Raw genomic sequence first — 19,550 nt, 5'->3', positions numbered from 1 at the left:
ATCTTTATGATTTCTTTCCTTCTGCTAACTTTGGGTTTTGTCTGTTCTTTTTCTGGTTCCTTTAAGTGTGAAGTTAGGTATTAATTTCAGGTTTTCCTTGTTTCTTAAAGTAGGCTTGTATTGCTATAAACTTACCTCTTAGAACTGCTTTTGCTATGTCCCCAGAATTTTGGATTACGTTTCCGTTTTTATTTATCTCGAGGTTTTTAAAAATTTCCTCTTTCATTATATTCAGTGACCTATTAGTTATTTAGTAATGTATTGTTTAGTCTTCACATGTTTGTGTTTTTTTGCAGTTTTCTTGTGACTGACTTCTAGTCTCATATTGTTGTGGTCAAAAAAGATGCTTGATGTGATTTCAGTCCTACATTTATTGAGACTTGTTTTGTAGCCTAGCATGTGATCTGTCCTGGAGAATGTTCCATGTGCACTTGAAAAAATTCATATTATATATATGTGTAATATATATATTACCTCTGGTCTGACACGGTGTTGTTCAAGTCAGATGTTTCCTTAATGATTTTCTGTCTGGTTGATCTGTCATGTGTATTTTGCTGTTTTGGGGTAGAATGTTCTATAGGTATCTATTAAGTCCATCTTGTCTATTGTGTAATTTAAGTTTTTTTCTTATTGTGTGGGTGATGAGTCCATTGGTGTAAGTGTGCTGTTAAAGTCCACTAGTGTTATTATGTTACTGTTGATTTTTCCATTTATGTCTGTTAATATGTACTCTAATGTTGGATGCATATATATTTACAATTGTTATCTTTTCCCTGGACTGATCCCTTTAGAATTATGTAATGATCTTCTGTGTCTCGTTCGTCTTTGTTTTAAAGTCTGTTTTGTTTTTCATAAGTGTTGCTACCCCAGCTTTCTTTTTGTTTCCATTTGCATGAAATACCTTTTCCCATCCCCTCACTTTCAGTCTTTGTGTGTCTTTAGATCTGATGTAAGTCTTTTGTAAGCAGCATATATGTGAGTCTTGGTGGGGTTTTTTGATTTTTTTGTTTTTTTGCTTCATTTAGCCACTCTTTGTCTTTTCATTAGAGCATTTAGTTCATTTAAATTTAAAGCAATCATTGCTAGGTATATACTTACTGCTGTTTTGTTAGTTGTTTGGGGTTATTTTTGTAGTTCTTTTTGTTCTTTTGTTCTCTTCCCTTGTGATTTGATGTCTGTTTTTAGTGTTATGTTTGGGTTCCTTTCTGGTTTTTTTTTATTATAAGCTATTATAATATATTGAATAAAGCTCCCTGTACTATATAGTCAGTCCCTATTTATCTATTTTATATATAGTATAGTAGTGTATATCTGTTATTCCCAAACTCTTAATTTATCCCTACCTGCCCCCACACCATTCCTCTTTGGTAACTGTTAGTTTTCTATGTCTGTGAGTCTGTTTCTGTTTTGTAAATAAGTTCACTTATATCATTTTTTTAGATTTCACATATGAGTAGTATCATATAACATTTGTCTTTCTTGTTTGACTGACTTAGTATGATAATCTCTAGGTCCATCCATGTTGCTGAAAATGACAATAATTCATTCTTTTTATGGCCATGTAGTAGTCCATTTTGTGTGTGTGTGTGTGTGTGTGTGTGTGTGTGTGTACATACCACATCTTTATCCAGTCATCCATTGATGGACACTTAGGTTGCTTCCATGTCTTGGCTGTTGTAAATAGTGCTGCTGTGAATATTGGGGTGCATGTGTCTTTTTGAATTAGAGTTTTTGCCTTTTCTGAATATTGTCCAGAAGTGAGATTGCTGGATCACATGGTAACTATTTTTCACTTTTTAAGGAATCTCCATACTATTTTCCATAGAGGCTGCACCAATTTACATTCCCACCAGCAGTGTAGGAGGGTCCCCTTTTCTGCACACCTCCTCCAGCATTTATTATTTGTAGACTTTTTGATGATGGCCGTTCTGATGACTGTGAGGCAATACTTCATTGTAGTTTTGGGTTTTTTTAAAAATTACTACAATTGTATTAACTGCTATGAAGCAGCAGCACAGGGTGCCTGGGAACATTTAACGGAAGGACAGTCTAGGCTGGGAGAGGGGTGGGAGGTGTGTGTCAGGAAAGGCCTCCCTGTGGAGGTAAATAGGCTGAGACCCGAAGGATAAATTGGAATTAGCCAGGTAAGGGTGTAAGGTAAGGAAGGAATTTCCCAAGCAAAAGGAATAATATGTACAAAGGTAAAAGGCACTTGGCATGTTCTAGAATCCTTGTGTGGCTTGAACTTGGTGAGCAGTGGTGAGAGTGACGCCTTGGAAAGTACCGTCCTCAGAGCAGCGGTCTCAGCATCACTTGGAATTTGTCTGCAATGCCAATTCTCACAGCAGAAATTTCGGGTGGAGCCTGGCAGTGTGTGTGTGTGTGTGTGTGTGTGTGTGTGTTTTTAACATATCTGTATTTTTCATTGTTTCTAAGAACAGTTGAGAGCTTTAGCTTTTTAAACTTACATAGTTGTCAAAGGAATAAAGCCAACCACAAAATAAGAATCAACAGAATGCAGTCATCCAATCATAAAGGACAGTCAGATGTGCTCGCACATATTCAAGAAATCAGTCATCTAAGTTGTAAATAATAAGTAGTTCATTTGTGTCTTTTTTTTTTAATATTCCACATATAAGTGATATCATACCGTATTTTTCTTTCTCTTTCTGGCTTACTTCACTTAGAATGACAATCTCCAGGTCCATCCATGTCACTGCAAGTGGCATTATTTTATTCTTTTTTATGGCTGAGTAGTATCCCATTGTATAAATACACCACAGCTTCTTTATCCAGTCATCTGTTGATGGACATTTAGGTTGTTTTCATTTCTTGGCTATTGTAGATAGTGCTGCTATGAACACTGGGGTGTATGTGTCTTTGTGAATTAAGGTTCCCTCTGGCTATATGCCCAGGAGTGGGATTGTTAGATCATATGGTGAGTCTGTTTTTAGTTTTTGAGGAATCTCCATGCTGTTCTCCGTAGTGGCTGCACCAATTTATATTCCCACCAGCATTGTTGGAGGGGTCCTTTTTCCCCACACCCTCCCCAGCATTTATTGTTTGTGGACTTTTTAATGATGGCCATTCTGGCTGGTGTGAGGTGATATCTCCTTATAGTTTTGATTTGCATTTCTCTAGCAGTTAGTGATGTTGAGCTTCTTTTCATGTGCCTGTTAGCCATCTGTCTGTCTTCTTTGAAGAGATGTCTATTTTGGTCTTCTGCCCATTTTTTGATTGGATTGCTTGTTTTTTTGATATTAATCTGTGTGAGCTGTTTGTATATTTTGGAAATTAGTCCCTGTCAGTCACATCATTTGCAGATGTTTTCTCCCATTCTGTAGGTTGTCTTTTCATTCTGTTGATGGTGTCCTTAGCTATACAGAAGCTCGTAAGTTTAATTAGATCCCATTTCTCTATTTTTGCTTTTATTTCCATTACTCTAGGAGCTGGTTCAAAAAATACATTGCTGTGATTTATGTGCAAGAGTGTTCTGCCTGTGTTTTCCCCTAGGAGTTTTATAGTATCTGGTCATACATTTAGGTCTTTAATCCATTTTGAGTTTATTTTTGTATATGATGTTAGTCAGTGTTCTAATTTCAGTCTTTTACATGTAGCTGTCCAGTTTCCCCAGCACCACTTATTGAAGAGAGTGTTGTTTTTTTTTTTCATTGTATATTCTTGCCTCCTTTGTTGTAGATTAATTGACCATAAGTGCATGGGTTTATTTGGGGCTTTCTATACCTCGTGGTAGTTTTGATTTTCATTTCTCTAATAATTAGCAATGTTGGGCCTTTTTCATGTGCCTGTTGGCCGTCGGCATGTCTTCTTTGGAGAGATGTCTGTTTAGGTCTTCTGCTCATCTTTTGATTGGTTTGTTTGTTTTTTTGATACTGAGTTGTATAAGCTGTTTGTATATTTTGGAAATTAAGCCCTTGTTGGTTGCATCATTTTCAAATATTTTCTCCCATTCCGTAGGTTGTCTTTTTGGTTTGTTTATGGTTTCCTTTGCTGTGCAAAAGCTTATAAGTTTAATTAGGTCCCATTTGCTTATTTTTGCTTTTATTTCTTTTGCCTGGGTAGACTGCCCTAGGAGAACACTGCTAAGATTTCTGTCAGAGAATGTTTTGCCTGTGTTCTGTTCTAGGAAATTTATGATGTCCTGTCTTATGTTTAAACCTTTAAGCCATTTTGAGTTTATTTTTGTGTGTGGTGTGAGGGAGTGTTCTGACTTCACTGGTTTCCATGCTTCTGTCCAGCTTTCCCAACACCACTTGCTAAAGAGACTATCTTTTCTCCATTGTATATTCTACCTTCTTTGTCGCAGATTAATTGACCATAGGTGTGTGGATTTATTTCTGGGCTCTCTGTTCTGATCCATTGATCTGTGTGTCTGTTTTTGTGCCAGTACCATGCTGTTTTGGTTACCGTAGCTCTGTAGTGTTGTCTGAAGTCGGCAGTGGGGTGGGGGGAGATACCGCCAGCCTTACTCCTTTTTCCTCAGAGTGGCTTTGGCAATTCTGGGTCTTTTGTGATTCCATATAAATTTTAGGATCATTTGTTCTAGATCTGTGAAAAATGCCCTGGGTAATTTGATAGGGATCACATTAAATCTGTAGATTGCCTTTGGCAGTATGGCCATTTTAACAATATTAAATCTTCCAATCCAAGAGCATGGGATAGCTTTCCATTTCTTTGATTCATCTTTAGTTTCATTTATCAGTGTTTTATAGTTCTCAGCAAATAGTCTTTCACCTTGGTCAGGTTTATTCCTGAGTATTTTTTTGGACACAATTTTAAAAGGGATTTTTTTTAACTTTCTGCTATTTCATTGTCAGTGTAAAGAAGTGCAGCAGATTTCTGTAGGTTAATCGTGTAACCTGCTACCTTGATGAATTTGTTTATCAGTTCTAATATATTTTGTGAGTATTTTTAGGATTTTCTTTATAAAGTATCATGTCATCTGCATATAATGACAATTTTATCTCTTCCCTTCCAATTTGTTTTCCAGTTTGGATCCCTTTTATATCTTTTTCTTGTCTGATTACTGTGGCTAGGACTTCCAATACTATATTGAATAGAAGTGGTAAGAGTGGGCATCTTTGTCTTGTCAGATTTTAGGGGGCAGGCTCTTAATTTTTCACCATTAAGTGTTATGCTGGCTGTGGGTTTGTCATAAGTAGCTTTTATTATGTTGAGGTATGTTCCCTCTCTACCAACTTCCATAAGAGTTTTTATCATGAATGGATGTTGAATTTTATGAGATGTTTTTTCTCCATCTGTTGAGATGATCATGCGGTTTTTGTCCTTCCTCTTGTTGATGTGGTGTATGACTGATTGATTTGCATATGTTGAACCATCCTTGCATTCCTGGGATGAATCTGACTTGATCTTAGTGTATGATCTTTTTTATGTGTTGTTGGATTCGGTTTGCTAATGTTTTGTTGAGGATTTTTGCATCTATTTTCATCAAAGATACTGGCCTATAATTTTCTTTTATGGTAGTGTCTTTGTTGGGTTTTGGTGTCAGGCTGAAGGTGGCTTCATAAAATAAGTTTGAGAGCGTTCCCTCCTCTTCAGTCTTTTGGAGGAGTTACAGAAGTGTTGGTATGAGTTCTTTACACATTTGTTAGAATTCCTCAGTGAAGCCACCAGGTCCTGGACTTCTGTTTGCAGGGAGTTTTTTTTATTACAGATTCTATTTCACTTCAAGCAGTCAGTCTGTTCACATTATCAGTTTCTTCTTGATTCATTGTTGGTGTACTGTATGTTTCTAGAAACCTTTCCATTTCTTCTAGGTTTTCCATTTTGTTGTCATACGCTTCATAGTGTTCTCTTATGATTTTTGTATTTCTGTGATACTGGTTGTTATTTCTCTTCTTCCATTTCTAATTTGGTTTGTGTCCTCTCTCTTTTCTTCTTGGTGAGCCTGGCCAGAGGCTTGTCGATTTTGTTTATCCTTTCAAAAAACCCAGCTCTTGGTTTTATTGATTTTTTTTTTCCTTTTTCTTTTTAACTCTGTTCTATTTATTTCCTTTTTTCTGCTTGCTTCAGGTTTTGTTTGTTCTTCTTTTTCTAATTCTTTCAGGTGGTCACCCTGCCAGGGGTGCAGGTCCTGTTCCGATTCCTTTTTTTCCTTTGCGTCCTACCCAGGTCCATGGCAATGCTTGCAGCTTTGGTTGTATACCGTCTTCTGCCAGAGTTCAGTAGGTGTTCTGGGAGAATTGTTCCACGTGTAGATACGGTTTTGATGTATCTGTGGGGAACTGAGCCCCGAACCCTTCTACTCCCCCGTCTCCATCTCCCCCCAGGGCATTTCTTTGTCTCCCCCGTGCGGTGATGTTCTGTACTGTGATGGTACATCTCCATTTTAAGCTGCTGTCTCTACGTCCAGACAGGTCTTACCGAGGGATTTCTGAACCTGTCCAGGGCTTTTCCTTTGCTGCCACTTGGAAATAACTTTGGAAGTGGGATATTTCATCCACAAACCAGGTTCTTTTTCTAGTCCTCTTGCCTTTCTTCCGTGTTCAGGTTCCTCTGAATCACTGGTTTTCTATCCAAACAAAATCTTAGTGCCCTGGAATGTCAGTGATACCCGGACTTGCCTCTGAAAAGCTTGGCAGCTGTTTTCTCTGCTTCATGCAGCTTTTTAAAGAAGTGATAGAGTCCTGAAATAAGGAGATACCTTGCTCACGTATAACTAGGTTTTATGAAGAAAAAAGAGTTCATGTTCAGCGTGTGTTGGGCTGATGTGTGGCCGGGACAGGGGTGAGGCACAGGTGGTAACAGAAGAAATTGGGAAATGATATTAATGAAGGTTCCAGGGACTGTAGCCTGAGAGGAATGAGTCTCACTTATGTCCAGAAATCACATCTACCCCTGGGCTTGATTTGCCACATTTGAAATAACATGGGAATGTGTCCTTTAAACAATGTCTTCCAAACAGTTTGAGTTGTGACATTGTTAGAAAACTATAGGAAACTTAGGAAAACTTAGGAAACTATATTCCTAAGTTGATGCTTTAAAATAAGACAGATACTTTTTTGGATTTACAAGCGCTTTTTTTTTTTCTGAATCAGTGTAATCAGCTGTAGACACACCCAGCGTATATTGAGCACAGTCTGTAACCTCAACACTCCGTCCATAGCTCAGAGGAAACTTCTAAAAAAGGATGATAGTGTCCATTTCAGGGAGTTTACAGTCTCATTGGGGAGAGAAGACTCCTGTATTTGCTTAAGTAGGAAACAGCCTAAGATAGGATACTATTTATGTAAACTAATGTAATACAGATACAAACTTTAAAAGAGAAGTAGCATATAACTGAAAAAGTGTGCTCTACACTGGAACTTGACACAACATTGTAAAATGACTGTAACTCAATAAAAAAAAATGTTAATAAATAAATAAATAAATATTCAGAGTACTCAAAAAAAAAAAGAGAGGTAGTAATTAAAAGGAGACAGAAATTACTAAGTGCTGGACACTTTGTGTTTGTCACATCATTGAGTCTTCACAAAGCTCAGAGAGTGAGTGACCACGCAGGGCCCACACAGCTGATGAAGTCGAGCTGGAGATGGGTCCCATTTCATTTGGGCTCCAGAGTCCCTGCTCTTTTCATTGCTTCAGTCTTTGCTGAGAGACCACCAGTGGAGGACAAAGCTGAAGAGGGTCTGAGAGGAGGAGGAGGAGTTACAGGGATCAGTGGGCCTCCCAGGGAGCAAATGCATTTCCGGGTGAAATTGAGTAAGGTTATTGAGGGAATTGTGACAGGAAGGAGTGGATCAGGGCCACAGATACACAGGGTACGAGTACTGGGAAACGGAGGCCGAAGTGGAGAGCGGAGCAGGCTCTCAGGGAGCAGGGGACACTCGGCACTCTGAGGCATCCCTGTCCGGGGGGCTCCTGTGACGGTGGCAGTGTTGTGTCTGTGCTGTGCGACACCATAGCTCCTGCTGCACTTGGTCCTTGAACTCTCGAAGTGTGGCAGTGACTAAGGAACGGGTGTGTAAGCCTAATTTAACTGTAATTTAAATAACCACACGTGGTTAGTGACCACCATCTGGACAGCGTAGCTCTAGAGATGGGTATTTATTTATAGTTTTTGAGCAGGTACAGGACACAGGGAAGTGCTGATTAAAGAATAGAAATTTCAAATTGATTTCAAGGGAAAAGAATTTATAAGTATTCAAGATGCATCCTCACTTTAGAGAATGAGATAACTAATTAATAAGAATATGGTAAAACTGTTTTGCAATTTATCTCCTGACTTTTTTAATAGGGGCTGCGATTTATCCAGTTGAAAAATCCTTGGAGTCATTTACGTTGGAAAGGAAGATATAGTGAAAATGATGTGAAAAACTGGACCCCAGAGTTGCAAAAATATTTAAATTTTGATCCTCGAACAGCTCAGAAAATAGACAATGGTAAGTATGTCTTTTAATTTTAAAACTTTGATCTTTAAATAAATGTTTTAACAGTGTGAAGTATACTAAACTGGCTTAAGGCATTTATCATTAAGGTTTTTTTAGATTAACAAAGCCATCTAATTTTCAGGAATATTTTGGATTTCATGGGATGATCTCTGCCAATATTACGATGTGATTTATTTGAGTTGGAATCCGGCTCTTTTTAAAGAATCAACATGTATTCACAGGTAACTTTTTTGCTCATTTCAGAATATGCTTTATAGTAGTCTCCCTTTTTCCATTTAAGATGAAATTGTTTGGGAAGGCTAGCATTCTCTGTCTTTTTGTCATGGCCACAGAGGACTCTCATGTAATCGTTTTCTTTATGTGCTTCTTGGTTGTGCCAGAAATTTAGAGGGGAAAAAAGACAGAAAACCTGGTAACTTCGTGAAACACAGCACTTTTAAAAATAGTCGTCCACTTTAGCTGTAATGAGAAATGTAACTACTTTCTTTATTGATTTTATCTTTTAGTACTTGGGATGCTAAGCAAGGCCCTGTGAAGGATGCCTACAGTCTGGCCAACAACCCGCAGTACAAACTGGAGGTGCAGTGTCCACAAGGCGGCGCTGCCGTCTGGGTTTTGCTTAGTAGACACATTACAGACAAGGTGCGGATACCTTCCTGTGCCCCGAACGAGAGCTCTTAGATATAATTAGACCGCTGTGTGCGAGATGTCACTACCACCAGCCTGTCTCACTTGTATCAGTGGCTTGAAAATAGTGTTTTCTTAGATAAAAGAGTATTTCCCTCTAAGGAAATTGATAGTTTGTAATTGTACGCTTAAAATCTTGCTCAGAAATCACCTCTGAAGAAAAACATGAGCGAGTTTATGCTTTTTAGTGAGGGTTTTAGTGTTGGTTGTATGTGCTTTAGATCTTAAGAATATTAACATTAAAAGGGGGTTTGGAAACTTTGACTCCTGACTCTATAAAGGATACCGTAATTCCAGTGGCTTCAAAGCCTTCGTTAGTGTGTTGCTTCCTACACTGTGGTTACCTATTGAAATGATAGTTTAATTCAGGCATTTTTTATAGCACTAAACAGAAATGCTCCTAAAATTAGAAATAACCTCCTCCGCCCTCCCTCCCCACCCCACACACAGAGGCAGGAGCATTTCAAGCCTGTTTTCCTAACCGCAGTGGACTCTTTGTGCTTTTAGGATGATTTTGCAAATAATCGAGAATTTATCACAATGGTTGTATACAAGACTGACGGGAAAAAAGTTTACTACCCAGGTACGTGTCCGTAAACAGACATTGAAACAAACATTGCGACTCTGTTTACGTGATTAAGTGGAAAATGACAATTTTTTGTAAATAATATGCAGACATTGATAATGATAATTATGCTGATAGACTAATAGAAACTGCTCAGACAGGTGGGTGGGTATTTATGCTCGTGTGTTCTGATTTGTTTTAAATTGGGAGACCCCCTGGAATTTGGGATTTCCACAGTCTTGCACATTGCTGTCAGCGAGGGACCAGCGCCCCCTCTGCCCCTCCTCCCACAGCCGCTTTGCCGACAACCCCTCCCCTGCCCACGTGCGCCTTCTGCCCTGTTCTGTGTAGTGAGCGTGATTAAGGTCCAGCTTATGTTACTCCCTCTGTGACCATCTCTGCCAGGCAAAGGGAATCTTCCCTCTGCAGGTCTCCTTGGGCGCTTAACATACTGTGTTTGAAACCATTTTGCTTTCACAGTAAGAAAACTTTTCTCTCATTATGACATGATAGGAACTGTTAAGTTTATGTTCTAGTCCAGGAGACAGATGAGCAAAAATAACCCAGATAGTGATATGTGTGTGTAAAGAAGTAAGTAGGGTCACGTGTTAGTGACCTATGGGTGACGTTGTGGGGTGGCCGTGGAAGGCCTTTTTGAGAAGGGATACAAGGGACTCAGTGACAAAGACGAGTCAGTCACACAAAGAACTGCACGTGCTCCTAGTGCAGGGACCCTGAAGGGAGAAGACGGCGGAGCTTCCTGGGCCGGGAAGGAGGCCGGCGCGCCGGGGAGTTGTGGGTCAGAGCAGAGGGAAGGAGGGCCGGCTTAGGTCACAGGGCCCAGAAGCCACAGGGAGGGGCTGGGTCTTGCTCTGAGTGCGGTGGAAGGCTGCCGGAGGGCCTAGGTCAGGAGAGGGACGGGGCCTGGTGCTTTTTTAAGAAAATTCTTTGTAGAATATGTTGGAGGGGACAGAAGTGGAGGAGGCGGGGGGACCAGTGAGGGGGTTTTACTCACATGGGACATGGAGGGTGGAGGTGGAGAAGAAGAGCCAGCAGACTGGGGCTTTGGTCGGGAGGTCAGGACTTGCTGAGGTGACCTGGGGCAGCGGGGGCTGAGAGGTACCCCTGGTTTTCTGGCTTGAGCACTAGAGGGCGTGTGCGGCCTTCATTGAGGTGAGTGCGTGTTGCTGGGAGCAGGTGCGCTGTGCAGTAAAGTCACAAGTTAGTTTTCGGCTGTGCTAAATCTGAGACCCTGTTAGCTTTCCAGGTGAAGGAGCGGAGAGGAGCGGGGTCCTGGGGTGAGGTTGAGGCAGGTGGAGGAGGCGAGGGACGAGAGGACTGCGGGAGTCCCATGTGGAGGGGCTACGGGCTCAGGACAGCCAGGACCGGGCTCTCGGACTCTCGCATTTTAAGGGTAAGCAGAGAAGGTAGCGCCGAAGAGTGTGACCAGTACCTGGTGAAGTCGAGGAAGGCCTCACGTAACGGGGGGAAGAGCGTGGCCACGGCCACCTGTTGCTGTTTCCGAGGTCCAGCGAGATTAGGTTGGAGATGAGGCTGTTGACCTTGACGAGGACCTTGAAAAGAGAGGTGGGCTGGCGCCCAGTCAGAGTGTCTTCAGGAAGGGCTGTGAGGTGGCAGCAGTTGCTGGGGAAGGTGTGCAGGGAGGTGGGCAGTGGTGGGAGGTGGGCTCAGTCCCAAGAAAGCTCCGCCGTCTCCCCCAGCCCGCCCCGAGGTGGGCCGCCATTCACTCCTGCCAGGCAAGCCACCTAGATTGTCTGAGGTGGGCCGGCACACAGTAGGTCCAGTAGGAAACACCAGGCGAACCTGGCCACATTTTCCATTTTTCACGTTGGTCATTATACGGCCAGAAAAGCACCAGCGCTGGGAGTGTATTCCTGGCAGTCCTGACACGTTACATATGTTTTGAATTTCAGACAACTTGTTACTCTTTTTACTTGGATTTTTTTACTTTTTAAATACAGTGCTCCCTCTTGTACACATAGTGACTTGCCATTTCAGGGTACTTTCTGGTCTATAGTTTCACTGTCATCACGTCACCCTGTGGTCAGGCAGGGCTGCCTGTTCCCCGTCTGACAGGGGAGTAAGCCCAGCGTAGGTCAGACCTGTTACGGGTCCCAGACGCGCCCGTTTTTTCCCTCTTCACACTGGATCACACCACCTCTAAGCATGCGAGACTTACTGCCTGTTTGAGATACTACAGTGTTAAGTTTTTCTACAAATTACATTATAAATATTAAGTGTTCGCAGCGTTCATCTTAAATGATACATAATTGAGATGCGTGAAGGGATTTTATTGTATCAGCCTTGATTCGTCAGGCTGTCAGAATGTATCAGGCAGCTTTGTTTGTAATAGGAGAATATTTAACCTGCATATGCACGTGGCCCGGATAACTGGGTCGGGGAGCAGAGATAAAACGTGCCGTGTTCCTACCACAGCCCACGCAGGCGTGCATGCGGTTTTAAAAGGAATAAACCGTACCAGGTAGATCAACAGGGATCTCAAAAACATGGTGGGAAATGAAAGCTATAAAACAGGACACGTACTGTCGGTTTTCTCAGATACACAGAAGTCACATGTATCATTATTTTTAGGGAGGTGGGTGTGAAAGTAGGAAACGATGCCCATCAGCTCCATCCGAGCGGAGTGGAGTCAGATGCAGGGGTGCTGGTTATAAAGAAGCGGGTGTGACCAAAAACTGTTCATTTAATTCTCAGTGGTGGGGAATATAGATACGTGTTTATATACTTCTTTGTATCTTTTTAAAAATTTTCCTCAAAATCAAAAAAGAAGCTAATCCTGACTTTAAAATCCTCTGCTAGAGAGACCACAGTGCAGGGCAAAGGGCAGGGATTAACGCGGCTCACTGAGAGCATCCCGGCAGACTGCGTCCTGCTTAGTGGTTACTGTTTAAAGCTTTAAGTTATTTAACTTGTAAAGCTTTTCATTGAAATTGTAATTGTTTAGTGCCATTATATTTTAAAGGTAGAATTAAGGGGATGTCCATCCATTTTCTTTTCCTGCCATCAACCATAAAACTTAAAAACTGAAGAAATCAAGTCCCGTCTTCTTCTGTAACCCTGTTTGTTTATTTGCAGCTGACCCACCTCCGTACATTGATGGGATTCGAATTAACAGCCCTCACTATTTGACTAAGATAAAGCTAACCACACCCGGGACCCATACCTTTACATTGGTGGTTTCTCAGTATGAAAAACAGAACACCCTGCATTACACAGTCCGGGTGAGTAAGCCGCCTGGCGCGCCAGGCGGGGCCGTGCGGTCCCAGGCGGGCTCTGCTCTGTCAGCGGGGCTGCCTCTGGTTGTTTCTGAACCGGATCCCTGTCTGTTGCTGTGTAACAGTTCAGTTGTAAATGATGGGGACGCTTCCTACAGAAAACGATGTTTCTCTGAATGACATTCCAGATGAACGTAGTAGTCTTGAGAGCTTGGTCCTAAGGGGATGTATGTTGGACTAGAAGGCACAGAGCAAGTGGTGCAACCTCCTTTGTCTGTGAAATGAGGACTTGGAACCTAGTGGAAGGAACTCGACTGCCTGGAAACACACTGCTCCCGTGAAGCTGGGCTGGTCCTCGTAATTCTGCTCTGCCTAGATTTGTTCACCCTGCGTCAGTTACAGCAGCTCAGGTTGAAGAGATTTTAGTGATGAAAAGGGCACGGGGGAGCTGCTTTCAGCCTTCGTTCTTCAGAGCAGAAGCCAAGGCCTGGAGAGGGTGTGACTTGTCCCGAGTCACACGGTTGGCGTCAAAGAAGCCAGGACAGGAGCCAGGCTGCCGGCAGAACCATGACCCTCCTCTGTGCCAGCTGATTTTGTAGTCTTCCAGAACATTCTCTCATCACGTCCGTGTTTTTATAAGATAAACTTTATCACTGTAATAATTTTTTTTTTATTCTAGGTGTACTCAGCATGCAGCTTTACCTTTTCAAAGATTCCCTCACCATACACCGTATCAAAACAGGTGAGAGAAGTTTTCTCTGGGTCATAGTCTCATTGAAATCTCAGCACTCCATTCACTTTTTCTCCTCTTCCCAGCCTCCCCGCCACATTTAACACTTTCTTATAAGATAAAGGCATCTGAGGCTGGGCAGGAGTACCAGGGAAGTGTGGGGAGTCTCCAGGCTGGGCCGGATACGAGCCCTTCAGTGGGCAGCACTCGGTGCTGCCGTGGCCGGTGGGGAAGGCCGGGGGTGGATCTCATCAGGAGGATCTCAGACTGACTGCAGGGTGGGCTCGGTGTGTGGAGGGGGCTGGAGGGCGAACCCCCGGCAGGGAGAACTCGATGGTGGCCTGGCTCCCACGGGGAGGGAGAGGCCCGGCCGCCGTCGGGGGAGGGGGTGCGGCCAGAGTGGAGCGCTGCTTTTTAAAAAATTTTATTTCAGGGTGCAGATTTTGTCTTCAAAGTAGAATTGGAGAATGTGAAGCTTTGTTAACACAGAACCTTTGTTTTATTAGATCAATGGGAAGTGGAGCGGTCAGACGGCTGGAGGATGTGGCAATTTTCAAGAGACTCACAGAAATAACCCCATTTACCAGTTCCACATAGAAAAGCCTGGGCCATTACTGATTGAGCTGAGAGGACCGAGGTTTGTGACAAGTAACTTCCTTACATGAAGAATGTTATATTAGAATGAGCTTCTCATGGAACAGGGCCAGGTTTTGAAACAGACATACACGCATGTGGACACTTGATCTCTCATAAAGATTTGGTATTGCAGGGGAGGGGGGCAGGACACTGTTCAGTAAATGCTGCTGGAATAATTAATATTAGGGGCCACTTCAAATCTAAAAGTCAGTCCCAGGAGGTTACAATACAGGAGTAATAACCAGAGTAAGGAAAGATTTCTGAAGACACAGAGCACACAAAAAGATTTGTAGATGTCCTACATTAGTAAGAAGAAAGTCTGCAGTTTTGTTTTTGTTTTTGTTTTTGTTTTTTTGAGGGGAAGGAGAGATGATTAGATTTACTTATTTTTTATTTAATGGAGGGACTGGAGATTGAACTCATGACCTCGTGCATTGCTAAGCATGTGCTCTACCGCTGAGCTCTGCCCTCCCCACTGCTTTTAAAAAATAAAACAAAACCTTGAACAGGTGTATCATGAGAGAATCCGAATGGTCAGTAAGCTGACCAACAATTTGAAACAACCCAAAGTTTCATGAGTGGTATTAAGATTATAAAAGTCAGCCAACAGAGTCCATGTAACAGTGGAAAATTAGAGCTCCGCGCAGCATGGTGGGTGGGTCTCGGGGGCCAGCAGAATGCACGCTGTGTGACTCCACCTGTGCGAGGCCAAGACAAGGTGCCTGGGGGTGCATGCCTCGGTGCAGGACAGCGGTCGCCCGACGGCTCAGCTCCGGGGCCGCGGGGCACGAAGGACGGGGTGGTGCTGACCAGGGTGGGTGACCCAGCTGTGTGTTCTCTTCACAGGTTACTTGTTAAGCCACGTAGTTGCTTGATGTACATTGTGTTCTATTTCACAATTTTAAAAGGTTTCAAAAATACAGAGAATAGAGGTAAAAATACTACTAGCTTCCAGATAAAACTAGGCTTAAAAGAAACTGATAATCCTTTCAATAAGACTGAGCTGTTTTTAAAACCCTTTGCCACTTTGATAGGTGAAATACGGTACCTGATTGCCCTTCTGTATGTAATTTCTAGGTAGATTGACCAGGTGAAACTGTTGACAGTGTGGATTTTTTCCTTTGCTCATGTATTTATCTTTTTGCCCATTTTTTCTGTCAAAGTTGTCATTTTTTCTTAATTGTAAGCGTGAGTAAGGGTATGAATGTAAGGGTATTAACGCCTTCACATATTTGCAGGTACTTTTCCTAGATTTTTGTCTCACAGAGAAAAAAAAAAGTTTTTTCATTTTAAAGCAATCAGGTCTGTCTGTTCTGCTTTATTTTGCTGGGGGCAGGAACTCTCACCCTAGTGTCAAATACATTTTCGCCAGTTTCTTCTAGTACCTTTATAGTTTTATTTTTTACCTTATTTTTTAAATCCACATGAACTATATTTGGTATTTGGTGTGAAATGCAGTTTGAGAAGCAGCAGCAGTGACCCCGCTCTCCCTCTGCCAGGCAGTACAGCGTTGGGTTTGAAGTCGTAGCGGTTTCTGTGGCGGGAGACCCTGGGCCCCACGGCTTCCAGAGGAAATCCAGCGGTGACTACAGGTAAGGCTGGCGTTCGGATCGTCTGCTTTATCCTTTAGTGTTCGTGGCGGCGGCGGCTGCTGTAAACCTCGCTCTCATTTTCCCTGAACGTAGGTGTGGGTTTTGCTACCTGGAACTGGAAACGATACCTGCTGGGATCTACAATATCATCCCCAGTACTTTTCTGCCTAAACAAGAAGGACCATTTTTCTTGGACTTTAACAGTATTGCCCCCGTCAGGACAACACAGCTTCAGTGATGGAGAAAGCTCAGCAATTTCTGGATTCGGTACTTAAAGCAACATCCGCTCTTCAGATGAGGACACGAATCTCCAGGACACTGAATACAACAGAACAGAGTTTAATCTCTGAAACCATGACTGTGCAACCTGGTGCTGAAGTCGGGGTGTTCAGTGAGAACTGTATATAGTCAGCCTGCGTCACTCAGAAGTACCATTGACGTGGTTTTGTGCGCACGTGGAGTGAGCCTGCACTTAGGGCCCAAGTGTAGCCGGGAGTAGGTGAGGAGAGGAGGCTCAGCCAGCGCTGGGGGGTGGGGGCGCCCCTGAGAAGAGGGAGCTGAGACCAGGGGAGGAAGTGAGGGACGTAGGCTCCTGGGGTGGCACGGGGCTGGGGACACCCCGAAGTGCTTACATTCTGTTTGTCTTTGGCAGAGAGCATGCTGTACGTTAAACCCGCTTGTGTCGTGACCCCCCGTGCGTCTTGGGCAACTCATTACCAAATGAATTACTTTCCCGTATGATTTTACTTCTGCGTTATTTATGACTTTCTGTGTTTATTGTTGCCCAGAGGTTATGAGAGGATTAAAGCTTTAATACTGATTAGCACTAAGATGCTCATGCTTAAGAGTAAAGGTCATTGGCGTTAGAGCCCTGCCTCCTACCGACTCACGTAAAGAGGACCGATGACAGCAGCAGTCTGACACATCACAGTTTGGCTTGTATTGTTCCATTGCGCTGTAGCTCTGCTCTGGTGGGAACGGCACTCTAAAGAAGGTGCAGTTGAGAATTTCATACGTGGTATTTGGGCTGCATTTGAAAAACTGCTAAGATACTACTGTCTTGTGTAAATTCCCCATTGTTTACATAAAAATCCATTGGAGTAGAATGATGTTCAAGATTTTAAAGATCTAAAAATTACTGTGGAATTTTTCATCTCTAATTACAAAAACTTCTTATTTTGTATTTCTATTATCTTTAATTGAAATAAAATGTTTATACTTATGGAAACTGCATAGTTTAACCTAGAGAAATTGTTTAAAGGACTTCATGTGGTATGTTCCACCTGAAAGAGAACTCATTATTTGCACTAAAATTTGCTTTTACAAAAAAAAAAAAAAAGTCTGTTCCTTCACATTCAGGATGGCGGTAGATGGTTCTACAGATGAAATTTCACTTTGGTAAATATTTCGTGCTTTCACTTTTAGCATATTTTAGGTGGATTAATTTAATTTCCTATGACTCTTTAAAGAAAAAAATCGGAAGAATATAAGAGATACATTTATTACAAACATACAATTGAACCTTTTGTGTTGAAGATCTAGTACATGATGTAAAATAAGACATGATCCCTGCCCTCCAAAGCCCGGGGCGGAGGCCTGTGTGCACAGCGTGCTGTGCCGCACTGCTGCGTTCTGTGTGCGGCACAGCTGTGAGCAGAGCTCGAGATGGCCAGGCAAGCGCAAGGGCCATTCTGCCTGGACCCATGTGGAAAGAGAAGAGGATCAACTGGGGAGCAATTCAGAGTCCAGGGCCCAAGGGTCCCCGAGTCACTTACTGAGACTCCCGGGTGCCCCGGAAGGAGACCCACGGCTCTGACATCACAGCCTCGGCTCTGCTCCCTGCCGTGTGTCCACAGCACCCGCTGGGGGCCTCCTGGCTCAGGCCTCGGGGGTCAGGGTGAGCTCCTTGGGACCCGGGCCCTTGAGGGCAGTGAGAACCCAGAGCACCGCGTCCCGCTGTCCCTCGGGGTCAGAAGGCCGCCTAGGACAGAAGACTTGGGCAGCATCAGGACATCATCCGAAGTCACGGAGTGAAGTAGACATTTTCTCAAGTCATTTTTATTACACTCGAGGTATTAAGACAAGTACAAAATAACCTTGTAATTAGGAGACCGGATCAGTCATTAAAAAAGGAGAAAGCACGACAGGATGAAGAGATTACAAATGACACGCGTGTGAGCTGACAGCGGGCAGCTTGGATGGGTGGTTTTGTTTTTTCTTCTCGGGATACTAAGTTTTCTTAACAAAAAAAGGACAAATAAAATACAGCGCCCTAAATATGTGTAACCGTGAAAACGAGAACGCAGTCTTATAACACTGACACCATTAGCATAACAGACGCCATTGCTTCTACAGAACAGCCTTTGCCGACGCATGCCTACCCCTCTCCTAGCTTGCAGGAACCATTTCCTCTAAGAAATGCTAGTGCAGCACAACCCTTAAATAAAGTTTTATTTTTAAAGTTACAGCCTACAGAGAAGTCAACACCTGGTCAGTCTAGACAAGAGCGGCGACCCTGGCGCACGTGCACGTCCGAGTCGGTCAGTCCCCTTGGCTGGTCAGATGAGCTGGCGCGGCGGCACCTTCGCTCCCACAGCCGCAAGTCCCCTTCTGCCACAGGCCCCCGCTGCCCCTGGAATTCACCCGCCCCCCCAAAAGTGCAGCTCACAGTAACCTTTTCTAGAACAGGATTTTAATTCATGTCCCAGCAAACACACTTTTGTTAAAAGCCCCCTCTGAAAACCAGAGGTAATGAATGTGAATTGTGTTCTTGGATCTCTTTTAAGCCTTCGCTGGGTCAAAAAGATGTAGTTCTGAATATCTGAGTTTTGTCTTAGGTTCCTGTTTTCCTCCAGATCCCCTGGGATGGAAAGGAGTGAGCAAGTCCATTTTCCCGAACGATGCAGGGGGAGGCGGGGAGAGGGAGCCGTTGACCCCGGGGGGCTGAGCTCCCCGACCCCTCTCCTGGCTCAAGGCCCTTCCCGGGAACCAGTTATTGCTTCCGCGACCCTGACAGGTAACGTCCCAGCCCACCTGCCACGACAACTCTGCGGTGAAAAACTCACCAGCCCAGAGCCCTGCCCCAGAAGAGACCTCTTCAGCCCTCAAGGTCACCGAAACTTCACTAGTGCAGTTTAGAGGAAACGCTTAAGATTTGGCATATATTCAAGGATTATTGGCACGACGTTCTCCGTACAGTTTCGTGTATAAATACCGGCGTGTGCGCGCTGGGGCCCGAGCCCCGCACGGGTCAGCCAACCTGCACCGCCTTGGCGTCGGCGAAGCCCGCGTCCCCGGCCGTGGAGCGCTGGAGGGACAGCCGCCGCATCCGGGCCTCCAGGGCCTGGCCCTCTGCCGCAGGGCCGCTGGGACCCTTGCCGCCGTCCCCGCTGCTGCTGCTGAGGCCCCGGTGCTGGTGATTGGCTTTGTCACTCGTTTTGTTCTCTGCCCCTTCTGCCCTGTCTCCTGGGAAATGTAAAGACCACCAGTGAGTCCCCGACCCGTCAGCCGGCTCACCCTCCGGGCTCTCCCGGTGCCGCCCCGCCCAGCCTGGCCCAGAGGGTCCTGTCATGGGGCTGCCTGCTGCCTGTTCCTCGAGGGCTGTCTCCATCCCTCATCTTCAGAGAGAGGTGTGACACCTGGCTGGCAGCA

At 43.8% G+C, this 19,550-nt stretch overlaps 2 protein-coding genes across 4 annotated transcripts in view; one reads left to right on the top strand and one right to left on the bottom strand.

Annotated features, from left to right (window-relative positions):
• The window catches only part of CAPN7 (calpain 7), a 46,518-nt gene extending 28,368 nt beyond the window's left edge, over positions 1 to 18,150 (top strand). The window contains exons 13-21 of one of the 3 annotated variants that reach the window (XR_004323331.1): positions 8,279 to 8,423; positions 8,554 to 8,653; positions 8,939 to 9,074; positions 9,627 to 9,702; positions 12,802 to 12,947; positions 13,621 to 13,683; positions 14,178 to 14,308; positions 15,766 to 15,899; positions 15,993 to 16,134. Coding sequence is in view for 2 of the 3 variants with exons in the window: in XM_032489157.1 (XP_032345048.1) it covers positions 8,279 to 8,423; positions 8,554 to 8,653; positions 8,939 to 9,074; positions 9,627 to 9,702; positions 12,802 to 12,947; positions 13,621 to 13,683; positions 14,178 to 14,308; positions 15,807 to 15,899; positions 15,993 to 16,137 (1,035 nt within the window). In the remaining variant the exon portion in view is untranslated. Of the gene's footprint in view, positions 1 to 8,278; positions 8,424 to 8,553; positions 8,654 to 8,938; positions 9,075 to 9,626; positions 9,703 to 12,801; positions 12,948 to 13,620; positions 13,684 to 14,177; positions 14,309 to 15,765; positions 15,900 to 15,992 lie in introns of all 3 variants that reach the window. The other 2 variants (XM_032489157.1, XM_032489166.1) reach the window with 2 other exon arrangements.
• Positions 17,942 to 19,550, bottom strand: part of SH3BP5 (SH3 domain binding protein 5) — a 65,737-nt gene continuing 64,128 nt past the window's right edge. The window contains exon 9 of the mRNA XM_032489209.1: positions 17,942 to 19,364. Coding sequence (XP_032345100.1) covers positions 19,150 to 19,364 — 215 coding nt within the window. The 3' untranslated portion in view covers positions 17,942 to 19,149. The remainder of the gene's footprint in view (positions 19,365 to 19,550) is intronic.

The sequence above is a fragment of the Camelus ferus genome, chromosome 1 (genome assembly GCF_009834535.1).
Source record: "Camelus ferus isolate YT-003-E chromosome 1, BCGSAC_Cfer_1.0, whole genome shotgun sequence".
Lineage (NCBI taxonomy): Eukaryota > Metazoa > Chordata > Mammalia > Artiodactyla > Camelidae > Camelus > Camelus ferus.
This window is presented reverse-complemented; position numbering and strand designations above follow the sequence as displayed.